The 23,841-nt window shown below is 52.0% G+C and overlaps 2 protein-coding genes across 3 annotated transcripts in view; both read right to left on the bottom strand.

The window, feature by feature from the left end:
- Positions 1–226: 226 nt before the first annotated feature.
- Positions 227–23,841, bottom strand: part of HOXC4 (homeobox C4) — a 37,668-nt gene continuing 14,053 nt past the window's right edge. The window contains exons 1-3 of one of the 2 annotated variants that reach the window (XM_027543078.1): positions 17,452–17,851; positions 1,893–3,091; positions 227–1,408 (exon numbers count right to left, since the gene is read on the bottom strand). In XM_027543078.1, the coding sequence (XP_027398879.1) occupies positions 1,053–1,408; positions 1,893–2,331 (795 nt within the window). In that variant the 5' untranslated portion in view covers positions 2,332–3,091; positions 17,452–17,851 and the 3' untranslated portion in view covers positions 227–1,052. Of the gene's footprint in view, positions 1,409–1,892; positions 3,092–17,451; positions 17,852–23,841 lie in introns of those variants that run through there. The other variant, XM_027543079.1, reaches the window with a different exon arrangement.
- HOXC5 (homeobox C5) lies at positions 20,137–23,610 on the bottom strand. The gene is made up of 2 exons (XM_027543082.1): positions 21,933–23,610; positions 20,137–21,235 (listed from the first exon to the last, which is right to left on the bottom strand). Exons 1-2 carry the CDS (start codon positions 22,384–22,386, stop codon positions 21,021–21,023), a joined length of 669 nt encoding a protein of 222 aa, XP_027398883.1. The 5' UTR covers positions 22,387–23,610; the 3' UTR covers positions 20,137–21,020.

Genomic DNA, 23,841 nt, shown 5'->3' with positions numbered 1-23,841 from the left:
CCCCTACAGACTCAGGGAGGGAGTGCCCTACTCTTCCACATCCCCTCTTCTGACATCCTCTGCCCCAAACCTATTGCTGGATCTTCTAAGGACCTTGGGAAACTGGAGTTGAGAGTTAAGATTTGTGTATTTGCTTAGAGTAAACTTCAGCAACTCTAGAGAGAAGGTGGGATGTTTCCAGGCCAGAAGGAGAAGGGGGAGAAAAAGAAACCATCAGACACTGACGTAAAACTAATTCACATCCACTGGTTTATTATTGATCACGGGGCATTTCACATCGACACTAAAATTCTTTATTGCAAGTTTTACAATAATCAAGTAAATTCAGTCCAAAAACACAATAACCATGATGGGGGTGGGGTGGGGTGTTCTACCTATAGACTGCCTCTCTGAACTGAAAGTTCATTTTTATTTTCTTTTGGCTCCTCAAACTGAACAGCTCTGAGAGGCTCTCCAGATGCATTTAGCTTTGTCTGCTGTCTTCCCCCTTCTCCTCCCAGCTCCCCCCAACAATAATACAAAAGAACTTCATAGCTTTGTTCTCCTTAAAATGACTTCCCCCTCACTAACCTCCCCTGGTGCATTTTCAATGCAAAAGGCCTAAGGAAAGAGGGGGGAAGGAGGAGGAGGAGGAGGAGGAGTACTGGCTTAAAAATCTTTTTCCTTCTTTCTTTTCCTCATTTCCCCTGAAATGCACCCAAACCAGACCATCACACCTTGCAATATATAATTTTTGCAGTTTTTTTTTCCCTTAAAAAATAAATAACCCCCCAAAATGGCCTTAAAAAAAAACAAAAAACAAAACAAAAAACCAGCAGGTACCATGCTAAGACAACATCACATGCTTAAAAGGGTCCTTAACAGTGGAAAGGAGAGAAGGGCAGGGGGCTTGTTTATCTGTTTTGTCTGTTTGGAACTGACAAGGGGGAAGGTGGGAGGAAGAGAGAAAAGAACCAAAATATATATATATATTAAATTCTATAAATAAGAGTCAATTTGTGTGTGAGGGGAGGATGGGGGGCCTGGGATAGGGGCAGGGTGTGAGTTATGTTTTATAACCTGGTAATGTCCTCTGCCCGTTGCTGCTCCGGCGGCGTGGCGCTCTGGGAGTGGTCTTCAGAAGTGCCCGGGGTGGCTGCGGAGAGGGTGCTGGGCGCAGCGCCGGCCGGGGGCGCTGACCTGACTTTGGTGTTGGGAAGTCGGTGGTCCTTCTTCCATTTCATGCGACGGTTTTGGAACCAGATTTTGATCTGCCTCTCAGAGAGGCACAGCGAGTGGGCGATCTCGATCCTTCTCCTTCGGGTCAGGTAGCGATTGTAATGAAACTCTTTCTCTAATTCCAGGACTTGCTGCCGGGTGTAGGCTGTCCTCGAGCGCTTGGGTTCCCCTCCGTTATAATTGGGGTTCACTGAGGGGAGGGGGGAAAGCAAATAGTGGGGTTCAAAGGCAGCAGGCTCCCCGTCCCCCACCCTCACCCCATCCTCAGCTCTGTTGGAACAGGAGGAGGGGGTGATGGAAATAAAGTCATCAAGCTAAATGGGTTATAAAGAAGTTGAAGGGAGCTGGAGACTTTGTAGTGTAATAAGAGGGGAATCCTCATTGTAACGACACTGAATTATTTATGCGCCCTTAGAAAGCGAGCATAGTTTTCACACATACATAACAGATCGTAGCACATGGCTCGGACTGCCCAGAGTAGCTAAGCCATAAAATTTATGGGGGATGTAATTACCCATTCTCGCTCGTAAATCCAGTTCAATTGTGCTAACCCAGAGTCGCTCCTGGAGAGAGAGGGGGAAGGAGAGAAAGGAGGACGGGGCCGGCGGGGGCCGAGGAGGGTGGGGAGCGCTGGGGAAGAGGGGAGGGGGAGAGCAAAAAGCAAAGTTGCCTACCCGTGCTAACGTGGATTTTTTTCATCCATGGGTAGACTATGGGTTGCTTGCTGGCGGCGCTGGAGGGATGGTCAGGGGCTGGCTGGCTGCAGGCTGGCGGGGCTGGGGACGGGGAGGCGGAGGCGCCTGAGAGAGGCGCCGGCTCGCAGAGCGGCTGTGATTTCTCGGGGTGGTGGTGGCCCGCCTGGGCCGGCCCGTGGCCTCGCGAATTGCCCGGCCCCTGGAGACTGGTGCAGCTATACTGGCGCTCAGGGTAGCTAGGGCGCGGAGGCGGTGGTGGGTACAGCTCCTGGTGGTGATGCTGGAATCCCGATTCCCTGGTCCGGCCGTAATATTCCGGACTGTGTTCAGGGATGTAGCTATTTTGCGAATATTCTTCGCATGGAGGAAATTTCGGATCGATGTAGTTAGAGTCCATCAAATACGAGCTCATGATCATTAATTTCTGGAGTGGAAAATAATTTTTCTCGCTTTGTCGTTTTTCTGCTCCATAAAGCCCTCCTACTAGCTAGCGACCCTGTAAAGTTACTTTCACCATGTGACTCCGCCGGCCAATCACACGGAGCAACCCAGTCCCCGGATAAGGAACCGAATCGCTTTATTCAAAATGTATCCAATTTTTTTTGTGTGTGGTGGTGGTGGTGGTGCTGGGGGGTGGTGGTGGTGATGTGGGGTTAGCTGGCAGGGGCTGGGGTGCCCCCAGTACACACCCCTCCGACTGACAACGCTCCCCTGCCAAAGGAGATGGGAAGTCCCCAGCTCCTTTCCAAAGCCTGGGCATTGGGAGGCTGTTGGGAGGCTGTGATTCAGCCCCCTCCCAGAGTCTCCCGTTGAACCTCCGGTGTACCCCTCGGGCCTCGGCTCCCGAGCTTTTCCAGAGATCCCCATTCATGGCGATCCTGTCTCAATCTGTGTAGGTCACGGGGCAGCGCCCCTCTTTCGCAGGAAGAGGAAGTTGAATGAGGACTGGAGTGGCGGTTGGATGGGGAGGGGCCCAGGCTGAGCCCAGGAGGCTGGAGAACCTGTGGTACCCCGCCATCCAAGGAGACCAGAGTCCAGCCCTCTTCTCCATACACACTCACCCAACCCTCTGGCCAGGGGGCCGGCGAGGCAGGGTCCCAGCTGGACCAGGCAGGTAGAGGCAGCGGGATGCAAATGATTCTGACGTCATTTCTGGAGGTCTGGGGGTTGAGCCCCCGCTGAAGAGAGACAGGAAGTGGTTGGCAAAAGCATAGTTCAGAAAGTGGTTGGCAAAAGCATAGTTCAGAAGCCTTGCCCTCCCCAAGTGCCCACTGACCCTCCCTGCCCAGCCTGGAGCAGAGGATCTCTTCCGCTGGCAGTTGTTTCTGCTCTCCATTCTGCCTGGCCTGCCGCTTTCTGACAACTACCTCCAAGGCCGGTTCCTGAGGACTTGGGGCAAGGAGGAGAGCACTCTGCCAGGGGCCAGTCCCCTGGGATGGTGCCCAGCCAAGGCCCTGGGAGCTCTTCCTTCTCCATCCCCACAGAGGGCAGACCTAGCTAGGAGGAAGGCCTGCGTTAGTAGAGCCTGCTTCCGGCCAGGGATTGTATCCATGTAACACATGTGTTTACATGTAAACACGCATCCCCAAGGGTCAGCTCCAGGCTGCCTTCCAAAAACTGAGGGGTGAGCTCACGAAGCTGGGGAGGCTGGGCGGGACTCGGGGGTCTCCAGTCCATTCCTGCACCCTCCCCTCTCTCTTGCCACCCACCCACAGGAATAGCCTTGATGGTGGGGTGGCAGGGCCATGGAGGAGGGAGGGGGCAAGAAGAGCTGCTTTCTGACACCCCCCCACCCCCCCCCCCCCGCCAGCTAGGGGTGGCCACGTCATGCCACCAATTCTAATTAACTGATCCCATAACTCAGAGTTGGTGGGGGTGGGAGAAGGGAGAGCCCAGGGAGGGAGCTGGGTCCCCTTGTTGCACTTGATAACAATTATAGTTTAAAATCATAGCTTGCCGGGGCTCGGCTATATTTTACTTGATAACAATAAAAGTGACACATAAAGTTAACTGTTTATGTTTTATTTATTAGACTAAATCTGCCAGCGGTGGTAGGAGCGCTTGCCTCGTCGCTACAGCTTTTATAGGGCTGTAAAACGTCATAAATCAGTCTCGCGGAATCGCCCGCACTCTTTGTGTCGGCGGCGGCGCAGGGCTGGCGGCCGCTGGCTGCCTGCTCCCTCCTTTCCACGAAAAGTCGTAATGTGATTTTTTTCCCCTCTGATTTTATTATTATGATCGCCGCTGTGATTAGTCAATCTACCTTTAATTCGCCGCCCTACGCTGCCTCCTCCCAGCCCAGCCTGGTTGACACTTGAATAAGTACCTTTTAAAACGGCATAACAACTATTTGAGGGTTTAATTAGAACATCTGCAATTAAGGGAATGAGGAGGGGAAAGGGAAAAAAATAAAACCGTTGTGAGAGGGAGGCTGAAGGCAGGAGATTCCCAACCTGTCTCTCACCACCTTTGGGATGCCAGAGAGGGTTCTCACTTCCAAATTAGGGCTCACCTTGAGGTTGGAGAGCTGGGCCACAGCAGATGCCCCAAAGGACTGATTCCCTCTGCCTGGGCCCGTGGCCACCTTTCTTCCTGCCATGTTCAAGCCCCCTACCCTCACCCTAGGCTCACCAAGAGCCAGTGCTTGGGAGTCCCTGGAAACCTCTTGCCCAGAGGTCAGTGCCCACTTGCTGCCACTAGATGGGTGAGAGAACCGGAATTCCCTGGAGGCTGACCACCTCTTAGAGGCGATTCTCAAATTTCCAAAGTACTCCTGCCCACTCTTATCTGGGACCCTCTGCATGTGAAGATTGGCTGGTTTGGTTGGAAGAGGAGCTTGAGACTCTGAGAAGGTGAAGGCTGCTGCTTAGTTGGTTTATTATTGGTGCTGGGGGGTGGGTTAATTACAAGTTGTTAGAAGTGCCAAAGGGAAACCAATGCTGACTGCTGTCCTACAGAAAAATTCTGAACCCAGCCCCAGCCCCCAACCTGGGGAGAGGCAGAACTCCAGGAGCTCAGGTAGGGTGGGGGAAAGGTTGCTGAAGGAGAAAGCCTTCCAGCCCCACCCCCATCCTCCCTTCTAGGCCTGCACCTGGATCAGGCTGCCCCACCCTATGCTGGCCAGGAATAGTCTCACCTCCACCTGGCTCCCCTCCTCCCAGCCCTCACTGTCACCTTCTACCAGCCCTGCCCCCGCCTCAACTTGCTTTTCTTCCTTCTTTTCACCCTCTTGGGCTTGCTAGGAAGTCCTTTCCAAGGCTCGGCCCATCTTACACCCCCACTCCCCAGGATTCTGAGCTCCTGCAGGTGCGTTGAGGGAAAGGGAGCACGAAACCCACTTTGGGCCAGTGTGTGTAGGCAGATCCAAGAGAGTTCAGATGCCTTCAACTGAATGCCAAGTCCATGTGCATTCATACTATTAATATTTATTGATGTATTAAGTGCCTCCTTATGCAGCCATAAATACGTGGAGTTTTCTTTCCAGGTTTGCACAGCTAATTTGACATTCGGATCCAGAAAGTAAAATCTGGGAGATTTCCCCAAATTTGTCCACATGTATCTACATCATTTACCAAAAAAACTCTCTTTGGGCTCCTATATCTCAGTAGCAAGAAAGTCGCCTATCACATGAAAACAGCAAGCCAGAGTCCGCTACACAGACACACACATACAAACATTTTCACCTGGATATTATTGCGAGCATAGAAATAAGATCCCTTCTGAGGGCTCCTGTACTTAGCGTTAGCTTAATGGGTTGGGGGGGCCTAAAGCAGCTCTTGTCCGTGATGAATCCTTGTATCTCCTTTTGTGTTTTGCCCTCCTGCCTCATCAGCCCAGGGATCTCCAACCCCTGCTCTGCCCTCTACCTCTCTCAGCCCCAATTTTATTTTTTTAATTTTTTCTGATCACCTTTTGCCAGCCTCCAAACAATCACTCGCTGAATGCTACCCGCATCCGCCCCCCCATATTCTTTCTAAATCTCGATCTGGTTTCTCTTTCGGAAACGTGTTTTAGTACAAAGCGCTTCCCTTCTGACACCGCTGAAGAAAAATATGTGTCCATTGTGTGCGAGGCCTTATTGTGCCCGCATTACCATACTGACCGTTGGATAACCCATATTCCTCCCCTCCCCAGTAACAAGCTGCCGGCTGAGAGACCTCAGCGACTCCACTGATTCTCTGCTGCATTAAAATCTCACCTCTCAGACTCCCTGGATTTTCCTAGGGAGAAAAATAGTGAGAGCCAACTCAGGATTTGGCGGGCAAAGAGAGGGAAAAGGAGGTGTCATTCCTTTCCCCACTCTCAGAAGGACAGGATGTGACTGTATGCGCGCGCGTGTATATATGGTTTTTGTTGTTGTTTTAGAGATTAAACATCACAACACGTCTCTTTCCTCTTCCTCAAATAAATTTGACTTTTAGATGGTATACCATCAAGTAATTCATTCCATTTTTTTTTTCTCCAAGCAACTTGCAAACCCCCAAATAAAGCAAGGCTCCCATTTTCCCCGCTGTGTGTGTATTTGTATATATGTATGTGTTTTGTCCCCTTCTAATGCCAGCAGGCAGGGCTAATGTATGCAAAAGAATATGCAAATGCTTAATTGATTTTTTCTTAAATCTCTTGTCAGTAAAAGTAATGAATTGGTCTAAAATGATTTTAATAACCCAGACGTGTCACCAGAAAATACTCAACCTTTTTTTTCTCCTGGAATCGCTTATAGTCTCAAAAAAAAAAAGCAATCATGGAATGTTAATTTGCCCCCCTTTAAAATATTAAAGATGAATTTCTCCTGTTTGTTCGGAGACCATAAGCAGGGTCCTCTCGTGAATTTCCCCCTCCTTGCTTTGCCTTCCTTGGAATTCAATTTTCCTCAAATCTCATTTAAAGTGGCTTTTTAAAAAGTGGCCGCATTTTAATATTGGTTAGACAGAGTGACCTGCATTTCACCTCGGGTGTTTGACTTGTTCCAATAGGTCACTGCCATGGGGTTATTGATGGGGAAACTCCATTGAAATTTGTCTCTTCGCAAATGGCCTTTAGATCTTCCAGTGAGTTCAATAACTAGTTATAATGTGGAAGGGGAAAAATGAAGGCCCTGGGCTAACGAATTTGATGTTTCATTTTTATGCTGGAGAAATTGTTAGTTAGAGGTTGGGTTCCCCATCCTCTTCTTTGCTCATCCTGGCCTCACTGACCCCTGCTCCCCACTCTCGTCCAAGGCTGCAGGATTATATCCTCTTTAAAACTAGGGTGGGGGTGTCCCTTTCTCCCCTTGATGAAAGCTTTAATTCTTATTTTTGTTGTTGTTATTGAAAAATTCTGACAGTGCTGCAAGAAGCTTGCGCTGCTGAGTATTTCTAACTTGAACTTTCCTGTTAGAGGTGGGTGAAAGGACTTTTACTTTTAAAGCACTCTAAATGTGGTTTTGAAAGATTTAGGAATTAGGCTGGCTTAGGGTAGCTTCCAGAGAGCTGACCTGGTGCTCCCAGAATTAAGAAGCCGATAGGAAGGTGGGGTTCCTTTTGGGGTTGATGAGGGCATCTCAAAATACTCTAATCTGTTCTTGGCCTCTGAGCTTCCAGGGACTCATGGGTTGAGGCACCCTAGACCAAGGAAGGCAGAGACAAGGATAGAGGGAGAATTCCATGGAGCAGGCAAGAGAATCCTGGGTCTCCTCCAGAGTCAGAAACAGAATTCATTAGTGGGGACTTGGCCCAGGAACTGCTTGCTGAACTTCATAAGAAGGGTGCCTGGCAAAAGCCCAGTGCCCCCAAATGACGCGTTTTACTGGAGAGAGCAGAGGGGAAATTATTGGGGTGGGTGATGAAGATTTTACAAGGTGTCCCCTTTTTTCCTGGAGTTCTTAAGGAGTGGGGGAGGAAAGGGCAGGGGAGGAAAGGTCTTCATTTTATTCTCCCCAATTACAGCTAGGTCGGAGAGCCAGTGACTTCTCCAGAGAAGCCTCTGTGAGAAAGGGCTGTGGAGAGCTCTTCTTTCAGGCTGACCCAGCCATACCCAATCATTACCATCATTAACCTCAATAATAACAAGAACATCATTTCTTCACAAACAGAGCTCCCTGTGTGCCTTCTTTCCTTCCTCCAGAAACTCTTCCCTTTCCTTCTCTGGGGTCCCTGGGACCCCTAAGGGATCCAGTTAGCTCAGGCCCAAGTTTCCCCTTGATAAGCCTACCCACATCCCTTCCAAGCCTCCCTCCTTAGATAAGAGTCATTCCAAAAGCAAGCCTGGATTCCCAGGCTGGGGGAATCCAGACCGAGAGGAACATGTAAGTGCCTGAAACTAGGGTACCACCTTCCTCTATCCCCTTAAACCCGGAGGCAATGTCTTGGTGCCACCTGCACTCTCAGACAAACTTGCCTGGACAGATCCGGGCACTCCTGGGATCTGGGGAGCCGTCTTTCACTGCGTGCCGCAACCCCATAAAAAATGAGGGAGCCCGGAAAGGCCCATCGGTCGGTTTCAGGATCCGGCCTGGAGGAGGACATGCAGCCTGCTCTCCCCAGACGAGCGGGAATCAATAGCGATCTGTGATAAACCTCCCCGCAGCCCCTCGCGCTCCGGGCCGTGGCGGGCGAGCCCCATCCCCGGGCCACTCACCCGCCTCGGCCCATACCTTGGCCGCCTCCTCGGAACCCGGGACCCCCAACCTCTGGCCTCGCCCTCTCCCCGTTTTAATTACGTAATTGATTTTCGCTTTGGCCGCGCCGGGACGCCTCTACCTTCAGACTGTTTAAATTTTTCGGCTCCCTTTTTGCATTTCCGAGTCCTCTTGAAGGGCCGTCATTTAGAGACTGGCCCTCGGGCTGCTGGGTCAGGGCTGGGCTGCGGCCTCGCTCTACACTCCAACGAAATGGTCCTCCGGGGCTGGGCGGCGCGGCCCGCTGTGCAGCCGGCCCACCGCGCGGGGCTCCCACACTGCGCTCCTGCCCATCCGCTCTGCTGAATTATTTTGTGCTCCATTATTCTCTGATAGAAAAATATTCCGGGTTGGAGTGAGCACTCCACGCCTGGGCTCGGAGCCGGGCCGCTCGGCTTTTTTGTCTCTTCACCGGCATGAAGTGTGTATGTCTGGGAAGGTCAGGATGGAGACCCGAGGAAGCGCAATGCCCAGGCTGCAGGCTCGGCGGGGAACTCCAGCCTCTCCCCCCAAAGACCTGGCCCCGCTGGCGGCCCAGAAGCGCCGGAGAAGCGGATTCGGCTGCAACTTTCCGCCACTCGGCCCGCGTGGAACCGCAAGGCCGGCGACCCCCAGCCCGCAGTGGGCTGTTGGGTCTGATTTTCTCCCCACCCCCAGACAGAGGCCCCAGCACTCCGGCAGCCCCAGCGGGCACCCGAGCGGCCTCTGGGAGGAGGCACCGGGGTCGGCAACACGCGGGTCATCCCTACACCGGAGTGACCGAAGGTGAGGCGAAGAAAGGGAAAAAGGGGAGGCATTTTCACGGATGGGAAGACCAGATTTGGGGTGGGGAGAGGACGGGGAAGACGCGAAAACTTAAAAAGGAGCCCCTTCTCCCACCGTGGCTGACTTTCCCTGTCTCTCCTCCTCCGGACAAAAAAATAAAAGAAACCCTCCTTTTTCCTTCCTAAACTGCTGGTCTCCTGCTTAATCTCTCATCTATTTACAAGTAATAAACACTTCTCTGATTATTCTCCCATGTCCTGTTCATTCTTTGATCTTTTCCAACGAGGCAAACTATGAGTTACTATTAGCCCTATTTTATGATTCTATTTTTCCCTCAGGGAGAGGAGGGAGTTGGGAATGTCTTTCTCACTGGGGAAGAAGTTCAGGGAAACTTGATCACAACCTTCTCCCCTGTCCCCCACAACCTGCAACACCCCAATCCTTGCTCCCCCAGCCCCCCTTCCCCCGCGGCAATGTTGCCGGGTAAATAAGAGTCCGCCTGCCTGGCTATTAGGATTCTGGAGACGTTGGCATCTGTAGCAATCATTAGTCAAAGCCGCGGAAGCCGAAGGAGCCGAGGAGTTGGACAGAAAAAATCTTGGAAATGATATACAGGAGCCGCGGAGGCATCAATCCCCGGCCGATAAGAGCTCGGCTGCCGGGAGTGAGGCAGCCGCTTAATTGGGCCCTGGGCACCAAGAACAATTGGGGAGGAGGCATTTATGGGTAGGGCAGTGACCCTCGCACCATTTGGGCACCCTCCAAAAATAGGGGGAGACTTGAACATCTTTCCCCAAATTTCAAAGGCCCAGTTGTGTTGGGGAGACTCATGCTTCCCTCCCTCAACCTCTCCACCCTGAGAGCCAAGAGGAGCATAGTCCTAGGACTCTTCCCTTTTCTCTCCCTTCTTAGCGGCTGTTCTGGGAGGTCCTGCAGGTTGGGGAGATTGGGCTGGGATTTCAGGTCACAGGGAAAGCCTGGAGAGGGCTGTGGTCCCTAGAGCAGGTTTTTAGGAGGCAGCTAACTCCTTTGGACTCTATTTAGTGGGAACCTTGAAGACAGGAACAGAATCACTCTCTTTAATAAGCAAAACAGCCAGAAAGATATTTGTTCCCTATCCCCAATAAAGGCACTCACCTTATGTCTTTATTGACACAGAGATAGACAGAGAGATGAATTAAGTTTATATCCTTCTGGAGGGAGATCTATGCCCCTACATATAGATAAATGTATTATGGAACCATCTCTAAACATACTTTCAAATATTTAAGTTTGCAGCAAAACTGCAAAGACTATAAAGATCTCCAAATATGTAGCTTCAATATGTAGCTATTTTATGAGTTGGGGCTTTTGCATAAATCTAGATAAATTTTTCAAAATAGAGATTGAGCAACACACTCAGAGTCTTTTTCCAACCAAGGGGAAAGAAAAAGCTCACCAAATATTCATCCAGATATTTAGGGAGTGCTGTACCAATACATCCCAGCCTATACATCCAGCACTATAGAGAGATTGGTAATGTGCACACAGAAATCTGACAGAGGACTGTTATGTTCACTGTGGATCTATAAATCTAAAGATCTATAAATCTGCATTTAAATGTGGAGTAGAGAGATATGGAAAACATACATCCTATTATACACGGAGTGATCTATAAATATATTTTCCCGTATACAGCTATGGAAGTGCTCAGCTCTCTATAAAGGCAGTGTATTTGCATCGAGCCTTAGGAATGAGGGAGATTCTCTGATGGTTGCGGGTTTGGGATGCCCCAACTCAGACTTCTCTGGGAAATGAAGGAGAGTAAACTGGAGCCTGTGCAAGTAAGTGCTAAGAGGGCCCAGGAATTCATATAATCTATGGCCTCATTTCCAGCATACGGGGCATTTCTCTGGCTATGGATAGGAGCCCTGATGTCTGGGCCTGAAAGCATCCTAACTTGTAGCCTGAACTGAGACAGAGATAGAAGCCTCTTTACTTCTTTTCCCTTTAGCTCCCTAGCCCAAAGCTGGCAGAGGGACCCTTGAGAAGCAGGGGTGTCTTTAGGAGGGAAAGGGTCATTAACATTACAAAATGGAGCCATTTAGGTAAAATGCTTTTTTTTTTTTTTTGCTACAGTTCAGTTAGTAAGGAGGCTGTGGGCTTTCACTCACACCCCAGCATGCATCTTAATTACATAAATCCCAGTCACTGACTGCAGAGAGTTTCCTCCATTCATATAATGCTAGATGATGCCTCAGTCCCATCCCCTCTCTTCATGAGCTCTCTCTTACACACCCAAAGTCCCACCTTGTCAAGAAGGGGTTTGGGGCTCAGGAAATGCATCACAGGGAGATGGCAGCCCCACAAGAGAGTAGTGCCCCCAGGAGTCATTGTATCTACCACCAGACTCAGAAGCTGATTACCTTCCATGTTACTTGTTTTTTAACTGAGGGGTTGGGGGAACCAAAGTCTGCATGGGCAAAAGAAAATGAAAGATGGTATGATTTTTAAATCTGGAATTTTAAGGAGAACTATGGCCATACCACCCAGAACATGCCGAATTTAGAGGGGTCAAATCACCAGTGAGCCCTTTTCATATTGGAGGCAGAGGATCTGGGGCCCCTGGACTTGCTTTGATTTTTCTGCTTTGGTTTACTGGGGAAAGGGAAGTAAGAAGGGCCCCAGGTGGGCTTGGGGAAGTGCAATCCAATCTAGTTGGCCAGTTTAGGGGAGAGTGATTTACAAAGCAAAAGCTCAAATGCTACTTCCTGAGAAGTCACCAGATCAAAACAACCTCCTCTAGGTTTTATGACCCACCACTACTCCCAACAGGAAAAGCACCCTCAATAAAGCCCCAGCCCACATCCCCATCCTCCACCCAGAGGAGGGGGAGAGACACAATCCAAAATGAGGGACCTGACCCTTACTCTCTTCATTCACACACACACACACACACACACACACACACACGCACACGCTGGGTTTTCCAGCCAGAAAATTAACTTTTTAAAGAAGCATTTTATAGACAATAATTTTCTCCACTATCTGAGCAAAGAAGCAGCCCTGAGATATTTGGAGTTTGATCCTGAAGAGTGGATTTGATCAGATAAGGATCTGGCTTCATGGTCTCACACTGCCTTCCAACTCCCCTACAACTCAACAGGCCAACAGGACACTAAAGACACCAAGAGCCTGGCTGCCACCCTCTGTGGGGGCTGCTCCAGGGGTTTGGTTTTCCAGAGAAGCAGAAAGGAAGAAACTCAATAGTTGCTTGGGGCTTGAGGGCATGAGTGTGGAGGGGGAGGACAAATGGTCTTCAGGCTGGGCTGATGGGAAGAACAGAGCAGGACAAGGACTGGGAAGTTAGTTTAAGGCTGGTTTACTGTGTCCCGCCTCGGCTTCTGACCTCTTTAATACCATACTTGGCCACATACATATACTTTTGTGTGTGATGTTCTGGGCCGGGGGCTGGGAGAAGTGGGACTCTTTCCAGGGCAGAACCTAGCCTCCTCTAACTCTGTCAGAGCTGTGACACATGCAGAACTAAAGAGATCCCAGGGAATTAAGCCCACCATCCCACCCCCTAATATGGGGCTGCACATCATGGCAGAGCTTTCTCTGTGTTTGAGTCAGCTGTAGAGAAGTAGCCTCCTTCCTGTACTTGCTCCCCAGCATACCCAGAGCCTCCTGGTCAACCTTTCATTGTAGCTTCTAAGGCCTGGTTATCAGAAGCCGAACAAGGTCCTAGACAGCCCAACTTTCCCAAGTCCTAAATTTCATTTCCCTCCCACTCCCCACACAGTGGATCTTCCTAGCAGTGGAAGAAGAAAATGGATCCCAGAGTTCTTCTGTAGGACTCAAGGACAAAGAGATCTCTATTACTTCAGCTCCTCAGTCCAGACTCCTTGGGCTCCTGGGGCCCTATCAAAGCAGTGAAGGGAAGTACTAGAACAGGTACACCATTCGGGTTTACAAAGACCTAGTAAAAAGGATGAGATATTCCTGGCTCTCTAACAGCTAGCCTCTTCTTTAAATTGCATCTCAGAAAGCCAAAGAGCCCGAGCTTGGGGGGTCCTGAATCCAGATTCTCTCCCTTCTCCACAGCTAAGGGCTCCAGGGTCTACAATCCCACTGAGGAGGAGGCTCAGAACAGTGCTTGTCTCTTCAGGAAAAGAAAGCACAGAACTGAAGCCCTGGGCAATGATGTTTCCGTTGAGAAACTCAACCCAAAGTAATTACACAAAGAGAGGGAGAGGCAAAGAGACAGATAAAGTTGACCTGGATATTAGGAGGGGCTGAGGCAATAAAAGCTCTCTTCCCAGTGCCTGCTTAGAAGGAGCCAGCCACACCCCTCCCCCCTTCTTGCCTTAGTTTCATGGAATCTGGAAACTCCAGCATGAGATATCCACACTAGAGGTGAGGATTGGTCTTAGACAAGATTACCACACCATCTACCAGGGAAAAATAAGTTTGTGTGCTCTAATTCTAGTTCATGAAAGAAGTCAATAGAATGGTGGGATTGAAGGTAACTTGGGAAGTGAGGGCCCAGTGGTTTCTGAGAAGAGCTGCCCTTCCTCTGGCTTTTCATTCTAATCCTTCCCACCTGGTCTGTGGCATTGTCCCCAAATCAGCCCCACCTAGAAAGCAAACTACCACCGCGGGGATGCTGACAAAGCCCAGCTCAAACTGGGCTATCCCTTGACACCCCCAGAGGAGGGCTTGGAGGTCTGGGGGCACCACCCATCAGAACTCCTGCTGCTCAGTCAGCTCAAAGAGGGCAGGAGATCAGCAGAGAAAGGGGAGGTTGCTGGTGCGGGTGGGGGTGGGGGGGGTGCAGCTGCGGGGATGGGGGGTGGTGGTGGAACTCAATCAGAAAATTAACCCTGCAACAAAGCCCTGGAGACTGAGGGATGGGGGATGAAATGCCTGGGTCTGGACCTGAAAAGCAAGTCAGTTGGCTCAGGGCCCAGTCCAAGTGTTCAGGAGACACATGCACTCCTGCCATACACGCACACTGTCTGCACCATCAGCTGTTTTGCTCAGAAATAGTTTATCACCCATTGCTTATTCTGACCTGACCCATGTAAATATAAACACTAAAACCCACATCTTCAGTGGCTGTGTCCTTTGATAGCCATTGGCCAGGATAAAGCAGCAGCAGCAGTGGCATATCTTGTTAAAAGAATGGAAAGGAAGGGGACTTAAATCCATCAACTGTTTCATATGAGAGCAGTGAGGCAAGGGTCCTGGTTTTCTGTGCTGATTCCCTTTTCCAGACTTGAAGTTACTCAACAAACTAAAGGTACCAAACACAACTTTCAGAAAGTCTCCACTTTTGCTGCCTTCCCCAACCATGCCAGAGGCACTTTGATAAAGCTAGTGACTTCTGGAGCATTTCCAGGAAGAAAATTGAAAGAGATCGCTTCTAGTCGCTCCACCTGTGCTCAAGAGGATAGGAAGAGAATAAAAACGAAAAGTTGTGCAAGGTAAGTGTATAGGGAATAATCACAGAATTTGAATTCAGGGCTGGAGTTTGCATCCACACCCACTGTACAGCCTAATCGAAAGGGCATATCTATAAAGTGCAGGGAATTGGGTAGGATCACACAGGAGAACATGGAGTAATGCAGAGGATGCCCATACAACTTCCAGTCCCAGTACAATTGAGATTGACCTCGAAATACAACTTTGTTAGAACTAGAGGACAAAAGCCGCGGACTCCTGAGAGCTGGGTAAGGGACAGAGGGAAGGGGTTGGAATATTCTCAGCATCACTTATTCCCTTCACATCATAGACAGGGAGGACCCAGAAACTAAAGAGGGTGGTGGGGAGGGAGGAGGAAGAAGAGAGCAGGGAAGGGTGAGACCCTTTTTGGCTGATTGGTTAGTGGAGGCCATGTGACCCTGCTTAGCATATTTCTGATTGGTTGCTTGACCTCTTCTAGGGTTAAAGACCTAGAAACAAAATTAAAAGCTTTCCAGGTTAGTTGGGGCACCTGATGGACTGCCCATCCCCCTACTCTAGAGAAACCTCAAATTCCAGTGTGGGGGAGGAGTGGGAGAACCAAAAATTTCAAGACCTGTTGTACTACTACTTCCCTTTATATTAGTCCTACAAAACAAAAGAAGAAGAAGAAAAAAAAAACGCTCTGGCAAATTATTTGAGAGGAAGGAGGATCTATTAAGGGGTGATATTTACATGGAACTTTTGAGCCTAAGAAACAGGAAAAGAAGACGAGGAAGTTATAGAAACCCTCCAAGAAATGCTATGTAAGTCTGTTAAACAGAAGCACGCTCACCCTGCTACACAGAGCTGAGAGAACTAGGCCTGCGATCTCGCCAGGAGTGGGGGAAGGTGGTGAGTCTTGCCTGGGTGTGGAACTTTGGCCCTGCTTAAATTCTTTATTGAAGACCATTAGATTTGCTCCCTGAAGTACTAGGGAGGCCAGAGGGAGGGGAAGAGTCAAGTTATAGACCAAGGGAAACTCCCATCTCCCTGCTGCTTGAATGGAAAGTTTCCAGAAACTCTCCAAATTGGACTAGTGGGGAGGAGGAGAAGGGAGGAGGGCCCATAAAGAACAGGAAAGTTAATTCTCCTCTGGGCCACTGGAAGGAGTCCGTTGGGATCCTGCCACTTTCCCGGAACATAAAGGTGTGGGAGGCTGGTGGGGCAGGTGGGTTGTGAGGGACTGAGGACCCAGGGGGAGGCTTTTGGACTTTTCCAGCAGGGTGCCTGTGCTCCTCACACAGGTGACAGTCCCCTGAGGGATGCGGCTCCAACTCTGACGCCCAGTGCCCAGTGTCTTTGGGTCTCTGTCCCCCCTCACCCTGCCAGAGTCTGCCTGGGCTCCCTGCCTCTGCTTGATTGCTTGCTTCTGCCTCAGTCTCTTGGGCGGCAGGGGCTCAGTAGCAGTGTCCTCTTCCAGTCATCCAACCGCACCTCTCCACACCGCAGGCACCCAGAGCTGCTAGCCCCCAGGGCAGTCAGTCCCTCCAGGCGGCTCACTCCCTCTCCCCATCTGCTCCCCTTCCCTTTCCCAGGACTTAAGACGCTACACCCTCGAAGGGCCGCCTTTTGGCCCGGCTTCGGAATCCCTGGCCCCTTCAGAGAACCTGAGTTCCTAGGTTGTCAGGTAGGGTACACACTCGAAGGTGTGGAGGACACGTGCCTCCATGTCCCACGACACCTCTAGGAAGGAACATTCCTAGAAACTTGAAGGGAGCCCAAGCCTGAGACTGGCCCCAGGGTGCAAACCCATATTGGGTCCTGAAGGCTCCATCCCCCAGAGGCCATTCTCTCCTCAGAGCTGAGGGACTTCCCTGGCCAGGCTCAATAAAGATGTTACCTCCACTCCCACACCCATTTACACTCCACTCACAGCAGGAGCCTCCTGGCCTCCAGGGCCTAGTTTTACCTCAGGCCAGTGCTGGGGACACCAGGAAAGATCTCAACAGCTAGAGGGAGAGAGGGAGGCATGAAACCATACTGGCCCCAGACCGGCTAAGACCCCCAGACTGTGGAGACTGGGACAGCTGCCCATTTAGGTCTGGTGGTGAAGAAAGAAAGAATGTTTGGGGACCTCCTGGGCTCCATCCTCTACCTTTAAAATGCTTCTGCCGTTTCAGGTCGCAGGCTCAGTAGTCTCACACTCTCCTTCCCTGGCCCCCTCCCCAGCGTCCCGCCCTGCCTTGGTCTCTGGGCCACTGGCCAAGGCTGAACTGGCCCCTCCCCAGGACAAAGGCCCCAGAGGCCCTTTGCGCTTGCGCCTAGAGTTTACACAGTCCTACAAACACCAAACATCCCTGTGTCTGCCGCTGTCTTTCTTCCCAATTGAGAAGGGAAAGGGGGTCAGGGAGACCTAGTGAAGCTCTAAAGAATCCAAGTCTCTCTTTACCCCAGTTAACTTGCATTTGGAGGAACTAAGGGGCTGGGAGTGGGGAGGGCTGGTCTGAGGAGACAAACTCCCCCATCCTTCTACCTCCCAGCGGCTTCTCTTTCTCTCCCACCATGGCCTGGGGAGGCCTTCTTCCCCTCCCCTTAATGAGTGGGAACTGCCTCCTATCTGGAGCGGGGTTGGGGGGACATTAAGTAAATGGGAGAAAGGGTCAGAGAGAGAGAAAATTAACTTACAGCGTTCGCCTGGGATTCATTTGCGAAGATGTAACCTCTCTCACCATCATCCCCAGCGCCGTAATCCCCTCTAACTGCCAGGCCCTCTGTCCTAGCATTAAACCTCACCAGCAGCTGCGTGGCTGGACAGTTAAGATTATATATGATGTAAATATATTGTGGGTTTGTCAGCTCTCCCTACACCATAAAACTTGGTTTAATGACATCACGTGGTCCCCCAAGAGCCACTCACGGGCTTGCCTTCAGGCCATTCACATAAATAACCTCCAAAAGTTTCAAACTCCTAAATTCACATAGAAGCCATGCGTATTTCTCTAATGCTCAGTTACACTAAAAAGCCCTTTTGCTGCTCCTTTGCCCCACCCCCACACACCCCTTGCAGGGTGGGGGGGGGGGGAGGAGTGGATCCTTATTTATTTATTTACTTACTTACTTATTTCCATAAGGACCTGTCGCCTTCAAGGTCGTGTTGATATTTTTCTTCCTCCTATTTTTTTTTTCCTCCTCTATCCTCTAATTGTTCAGAGTGGGCCGTGTACCCCTCTTCCCACTCCCCCGGGAAGGTAAGTCATGTTTCTTCCCCTTATTTCTCGCTGCCAGAGGGGGTGGGTTCCAGGGTGGAGTGGAGAAGCAGGCTCCGTGGTCTCTGGTCAGACCCAGAAGCCCCTCCATTAAACTCCCCCAGAGCAATGCCAAACCCTAGTACTTGAAGATCGTTCTAGGAGGCTGGCTGGTAGGAGAACCACCCCAGACTCCAACGCGGAGGCCTCTGCTAGCGGTGAAAGCAGGGGTCTGGGCTGCAACCACTCCCAGTGCACGGGAGTAGATTTGTAGCCTCTGTCTAAGTTATGGTCGCTGATGCCGCTGAAGCAGAGGCTGGGGCCTGGGCGCAGGCCTGCAGACTGTGACAGAGGGTGGAAAACTGGCTGGCACGGCTCTGGCTACCCAAGTCCTCCAGCTCCTCCAGGGAAAGAGGCCCAAACCCTGTGGGGAGAAGGCATCTGTGCACCCTGCTCAGCAGGTCTGTCACACTGCCTCCACCCCTGGTTTTCCCCCTGGGGTGGTGCATCCCTCCCCCCACCCCCGCCCCCGCTGCCAATGGGGAGGAAGCACAGAGCCTGTTCCCTGGCAGTCAGGGAGGCTGGGGTGGGTGGTGGTGGGTGCCACGGCCTCTTTCTTAGTTAACTGTTACCCACTGGAGACGCCAGTGCTTCTCCATGCTTCACTGCTCGCCCAATAGTTTTACTCAGCATGGAGAAAAAATTAAAATAACTCCCTGAAGAAAATCACACATTTTATTTGAGAGGAAGGGGGCTTGAGAGAGATGAATTGGTGCTGGGCTGGGTTGACTGCTATGAGCTAATGGAAGAGAGACATTACGGGTGCCCTAACCTGGTGAGTGCTCTGAGAAGACGAAGGGTGTAGCCAGGGGTGCAGTTCAAGAAACTTGTGTAAGACCTCCTGTGTGTTAGGAGTGAGGCAAGGCTTTTGGATCTTTCAAAAAAAATAAATAAAAGACAGACTGGCAGCTTAAGCAGTAGGATGCAGAGAAGTCCGTCCTTATAATAAATCCAAGTAGCATCAGCGTTAATAATCATAAATATTCCCCTTCCCCCTCCCCAGATCCTCTCTGCTCCCTCTCCCTCTTGGCTGCTGGAACAGCCTCGGAGCCCAGCTCCCGAACTGGCCCCCGCCCCCCAGTGTGGGGGGCCTAGGCTTGGCTCCAGGAAATTACCCCGTCGTGGGAGGCAGGAGAGGAAATGCAGTAAAGTTTTATGGACCTTTCCCACATTTGTTTCTCCCGTAAAGTGCTTCTTTCCTTCATCCCATCCCAAGAGCCTGGGGCAGAGCTGTTCTGGGCCTAGGCCAGCCTCAGGCACCACCTGAATTCTCTGCATTTCCCCCTTCTCTTTAGCTCCCCCTCCCCCTCCACACAAAATCTCTGAGACTGAGATAAATGATGGCGGGCCAACAGACGCGACTCAGGCACTGGTCTACGCAGCTCCTTTCCCAGCTAATTGTCTGCATAGCCCTAGGCTCTAGGAGGTGGGGAAGACAATCTGAACTTTTCCGGCCAGGCAGGTACAAACTGCAGGTTGCCCCACTGCTCCCCCCGCCCCAACAAAGGTCACACACTTCCTCCTGCAGTGCCCCTCTACCAGGCAGTACCAGCTCTTTCTGAGCATTGTCTGGGGGACCAAACAGGCCCCTAGACTGAGAGCTCAACCCTTCCTCTATGTCCAGTGAGACCCCTCAGAGACCACCTAGCCTTGAGAGAGCTCTTCAAAGGCCCAGGAGGGCCTGAGTCTGAGCACCTCAGAGCCATGGATCCCTGGTCCCTGCAGATTAGCTCTGGCATGCAGTGCGTGCGGCGGCCAGTCTAGAGGCCTCAGATTCACCCAGTCAGGGTTGGAGTGGGTACAGAGGCCTGAATGCTTGGGACAGCCACAGCACAGGAAAAGGCAGTAGAGACGGTCTGGGTGCCCTCCCCTTCCCCAAGAGGTTCTTCTTGGAGCCAGGGTTAGGAAAGGAGCTCAGTTTCACCTGCCTCTATTCAATGCTCCTAGACTCTCCTAAAATTCTTTTGAAGGAGCCCTTGAAGGCTGTGGGCCTTCCCCAACACCCCGCAGCCCATTTAGACACTTTTCCCAATACATGCCCCCCAAACAGAGAGGAGCCACTGTATCTTTCGTCCTGTTCTCTGTCTTTATTTGATATGACAAAATATAGTTTCAGGAAAGATGTGGAGTTAATAAATAGTTTGACAATAGCGATGGGCAGAAGGACACCGAAAGTCGTGGCAAGGACTACTGGGCAGCCAGGAGCCTCTAGAACCTTTGTGGGGTCTAGTAGCAGGGAACCCCAATGGTTGAGCTAGCTAGCGGTCTGAGGCTGGGGGCCTGAGAGGACATGCAGAGAGCGCAGGCTGGACAGGTTTCCAGGTTTTGGGGTTGGGGGGGGCGCAGGTTTAGAGAGCATAGGGCAACCGAGGGGGCCCTAGGCAGACAGCCATCTCCCCCTTTCATATGCAGATCATTTAAAAAATGAGCATCGAGTTGAGTGGCTACAAAGAAGTACCCCGAGATGGTGCCGGGGTTTGCCAAGCACAACCATGCTCTCACCAAGCCGGCAGCCCGCCTGGCCCGCCTAAGCCCGAACAAAGGAGAGGGCGAGGCCGCAGGGTCCGGGCGTGGGGCCTGCCGCGGCGGCAGGGCCCACCTGAACCCCGGCGGCCCACGCTGGGGCAGGAATTCTGAGAGGCGGCCCAAGCCAGGTTCGCTCAGCACCAGCTCCTGTGCCACAGCCGTCTGGGGGTCCCCTGCGGAACTTGTCCCGGACCACGGTGCTGAGCAGAACTGAGGGGAGTCCGGTCGGCGCGGGCAGCCCCGCGGGAACCTGGGGTCGGTAGGGATGCGCAATGCCAAGGGAAAGAGCTTTTGTCTGAGGTGGGGAACCGGCGCTCCAGCCCCCGTTCTTGCCCCCAAGATATCTAGAGAGGAAAAACCGACAGGGAAAGGCGCGGGACCGAAGCGGGCTCGGGGTGCTCTCGGCGGGCCTCCCCGATGCCTCTAGAGAGCCTCTTTGCTTTTCATTTTGGAATCTTTCTTCCACTTCATCCTGCGGTTCTGGAACCAGATCTTGATCTGTCTCTCGTTGAGACACAAGTTGTTGGCGATCTCTATGCGCCTGCGGCGAGTGAGGTAGCGGTTAAAGTGGAATTCTTTTTCTAGTTCCAGAGTCTGGTAGCGCGTGTAACTGGTTCGGGACCGCTTGCCGTCCGTCTCTGGAATATAAACCCCCCAAGCCAGGAAGGGGTGAATAGCGTGCAGCACCCCAGCGTCCCCATCCCAGCCCCAGGCCCCCACCCGCGGCCAGAGGGAGAAGACGCGAGCGGGGCCGGACAGGCCCGGCGGGCCGCAGGCGGGCCCGGCCCAGCCCAGCCTGGCCCCGGGAGAGGAGCCTCCGCCCAGGCAGGAAACTTTCCGCCGCAGCCTTCACTCAGCAGCCGGAGGGGCTGGGGGTGGGGGGAGAGGGAGACCCAGGCTCGGACCGAACAATAAGCACCCTCGAGATCCGAGCACCGGGGACCCCCCTCCCGCCCCTCCCGAGTCGCTGGAATCCTCCGGAGCCGCAAGCGGCGGCCGAGCCGGCTCCGCAGGGGAGGGAGGAGGGACCGCGGGGGGATCCCCGCTCTGGAGCCCCGCGCTCCTCAACCTTCAGATCCCTCTATTTTTTTAACTCCCTCCCTCTCCCCCAAAAATTGAATATTGCCTTTTATACACGTTTTGTTCCTATGATCCAATTATGTCGTCGTAAATTTGGGCGCACACAGCCTCTAAGCCTTTTAGTGGACAGTTTTACGAGCCATTGATGCCTGGATCGTAAAATTTATGGCCGCAGGTTTTTTTTCTTTATTTGCCCCGCATGGCCTATAAAACCCAGGCGGACCCGAGCGCGCAAAATGAAGTCCTAAAGTTTACCGTGGCTCATGTGCAGTTTGGTCATCCACGGGTAAATCTGTGGCGCGGCCGGTGGCTGGCTCAGTCCGGCAGGCTGCCCTGTCTGCGCCTGCTCCTCTTTGATCTCCCCACTGCTCTTAGCTCGCTCCTCCAGCGCTGGGCGAGCCGCCTTCTGACTGTACATCCCGGGGTTCAGAGGAGCCGCTTCATCTCTGCCCAGAGCGTGTCCCGGAGCGGCTGCGGCGCTGCAGGCGGGGCGGTCGGGGTGAGCCCGGGGGTTGGCAGCCATGTCTACCCCGTGGAGAGAGTTGGAAGGCGCAGGCGGTGGGAAAGTGATGCTTAAGTCCAATCCGCCGTAGCAGTACCTGGATGCCTGCACCTCTGAGGCCGATCCATAGTTCCCACAAGTTTGCATGTTATAGGCAGGGATATTGGGGCTCTGCTTATAGAATGAATTGGCTACGTAGGAGCTCATGGCGGGGAGGGCCCAAAAAAAATTTCTGCACCCTTTTTGATTAAGGGTGATTTGTGACTCTTTGAAGTTGAGGGGTTTTTTGTTCTCCAAAGTGCACAATTTATAGGTGGAGATATCTCTTTCTTTATCCTATGCGCTCTTCCCAAATAAGGGAGCCTTAAATAGAGTCACGTGACTCGAGCGGCCACTCATAAATTTGGCTTGATGACCTCCGGGAGGTTAGTGATGGAAGCCGGCGAAACGCATCTTGATATGTTGGCAAAGCCCAACCAAGGGGGAGAGGGAGTGAGAGAGAGAGAAAAGGAGAGAAGGGGGAGAAAAAAAAAATGGTTCTTGGAATTGGGGGGTAGCCGGGACAACAAGCCCACAGCGACACCTGGTGCCTACTTGGAGGAATTGCATCCTGGCTCGCTGGCTGGCCTTCCGGCCTCTCAGGATTTTCTACCCTGTAGAGGAGAAGCTGGGTGTTGCTGCAATAAACTCCTGAAATGGCCTTTTAAATTGTATTTAATTTTAACTGGAGATAAGCCTTCACCAGGATGCGCAGAGCGTTTTTTGATAACGGATAGCTCCATCCTCCACAACCCCAGGGAGTTTCAATGTTCAAAAATGGCTGAGAAGGGGATTGAGGTAGGAGAGCCCCAACCCAGGCTGGAGGAGCCTTATCTCAGGTTCTCTAAATCAAGGGTCCAGGTCCCTTTCCTTTGAGGCCCCGGAGCCCTGATACCGCTGAGGAGGTGCCTGTCAGACTGAGAAAATGAACCCAGCCTCTGGAGAGGTAGACAGGATGCCCATGAGGAGTGGTCCTGGGTGGACAGAGCTAGATAGAGGGCTCCTGGGACTAAGATTGCTGGGGACTTTGGGGTAAGCCTGGAGGTAAGGAGCCAGGGGAAGATAGGTAGGCCTTCTCATCACCCCAGGGACTCCAGAGTGACATCAAGGCAATTTTCAATTGTGTGTGTGGGTGGGTGAGTGGCTAGCTGCCTAGGTAAAGAATCAGACATAATGAACTGGAGGACTGCTCTGCATCCCTGTGTATGACCCTCGTGTGGTACCCATGCCAAGTATTTTGAATGGAAAATATATGTTCATTGAGGGCATGGAGAAGCAAAATCCAAGCTTCTACAAATATTATATGAGCAGGGCAAAGGAAAAGGCCTGTTTTGTGCCCTTTGGGGAAAAGGCCTATGAACCAGGCTTTCCAGGGACCTGGGTTCAGAAGGTCCAAGGGAGAGCAATTTCTGAGCGATCTGGAGGTCTCCCAAAGGACCTGGTTGGGGGCAGGAGGGTGGGGGTGGGGGGCGGGCAGGGCAGGCGCCTAGTCTACCTTCACAGCCTGAGACCAGGGCCTTGGCAGCCATTCGGCCCCTTTCCGACCCCCCTCCCCTAGCTCCAAGTCTTATTCTTTCCTGCCTGTCTTTCCCCAGGAAATCTCCGCCCCTGCCAGGGGAAGCC

The sequence above is a fragment of the Bos indicus x Bos taurus genome, chromosome 5 (assembly GCF_003369695.1).
Source record: "Bos indicus x Bos taurus breed Angus x Brahman F1 hybrid chromosome 5, Bos_hybrid_MaternalHap_v2.0, whole genome shotgun sequence".
NCBI lineage: Eukaryota > Metazoa > Chordata > Mammalia > Artiodactyla > Bovidae > Bos > Bos indicus x Bos taurus.
The sequence above is the reverse complement of the archived record's forward strand: the minus strand, read 5'-3'. Positions and strand labels throughout refer to the sequence as shown.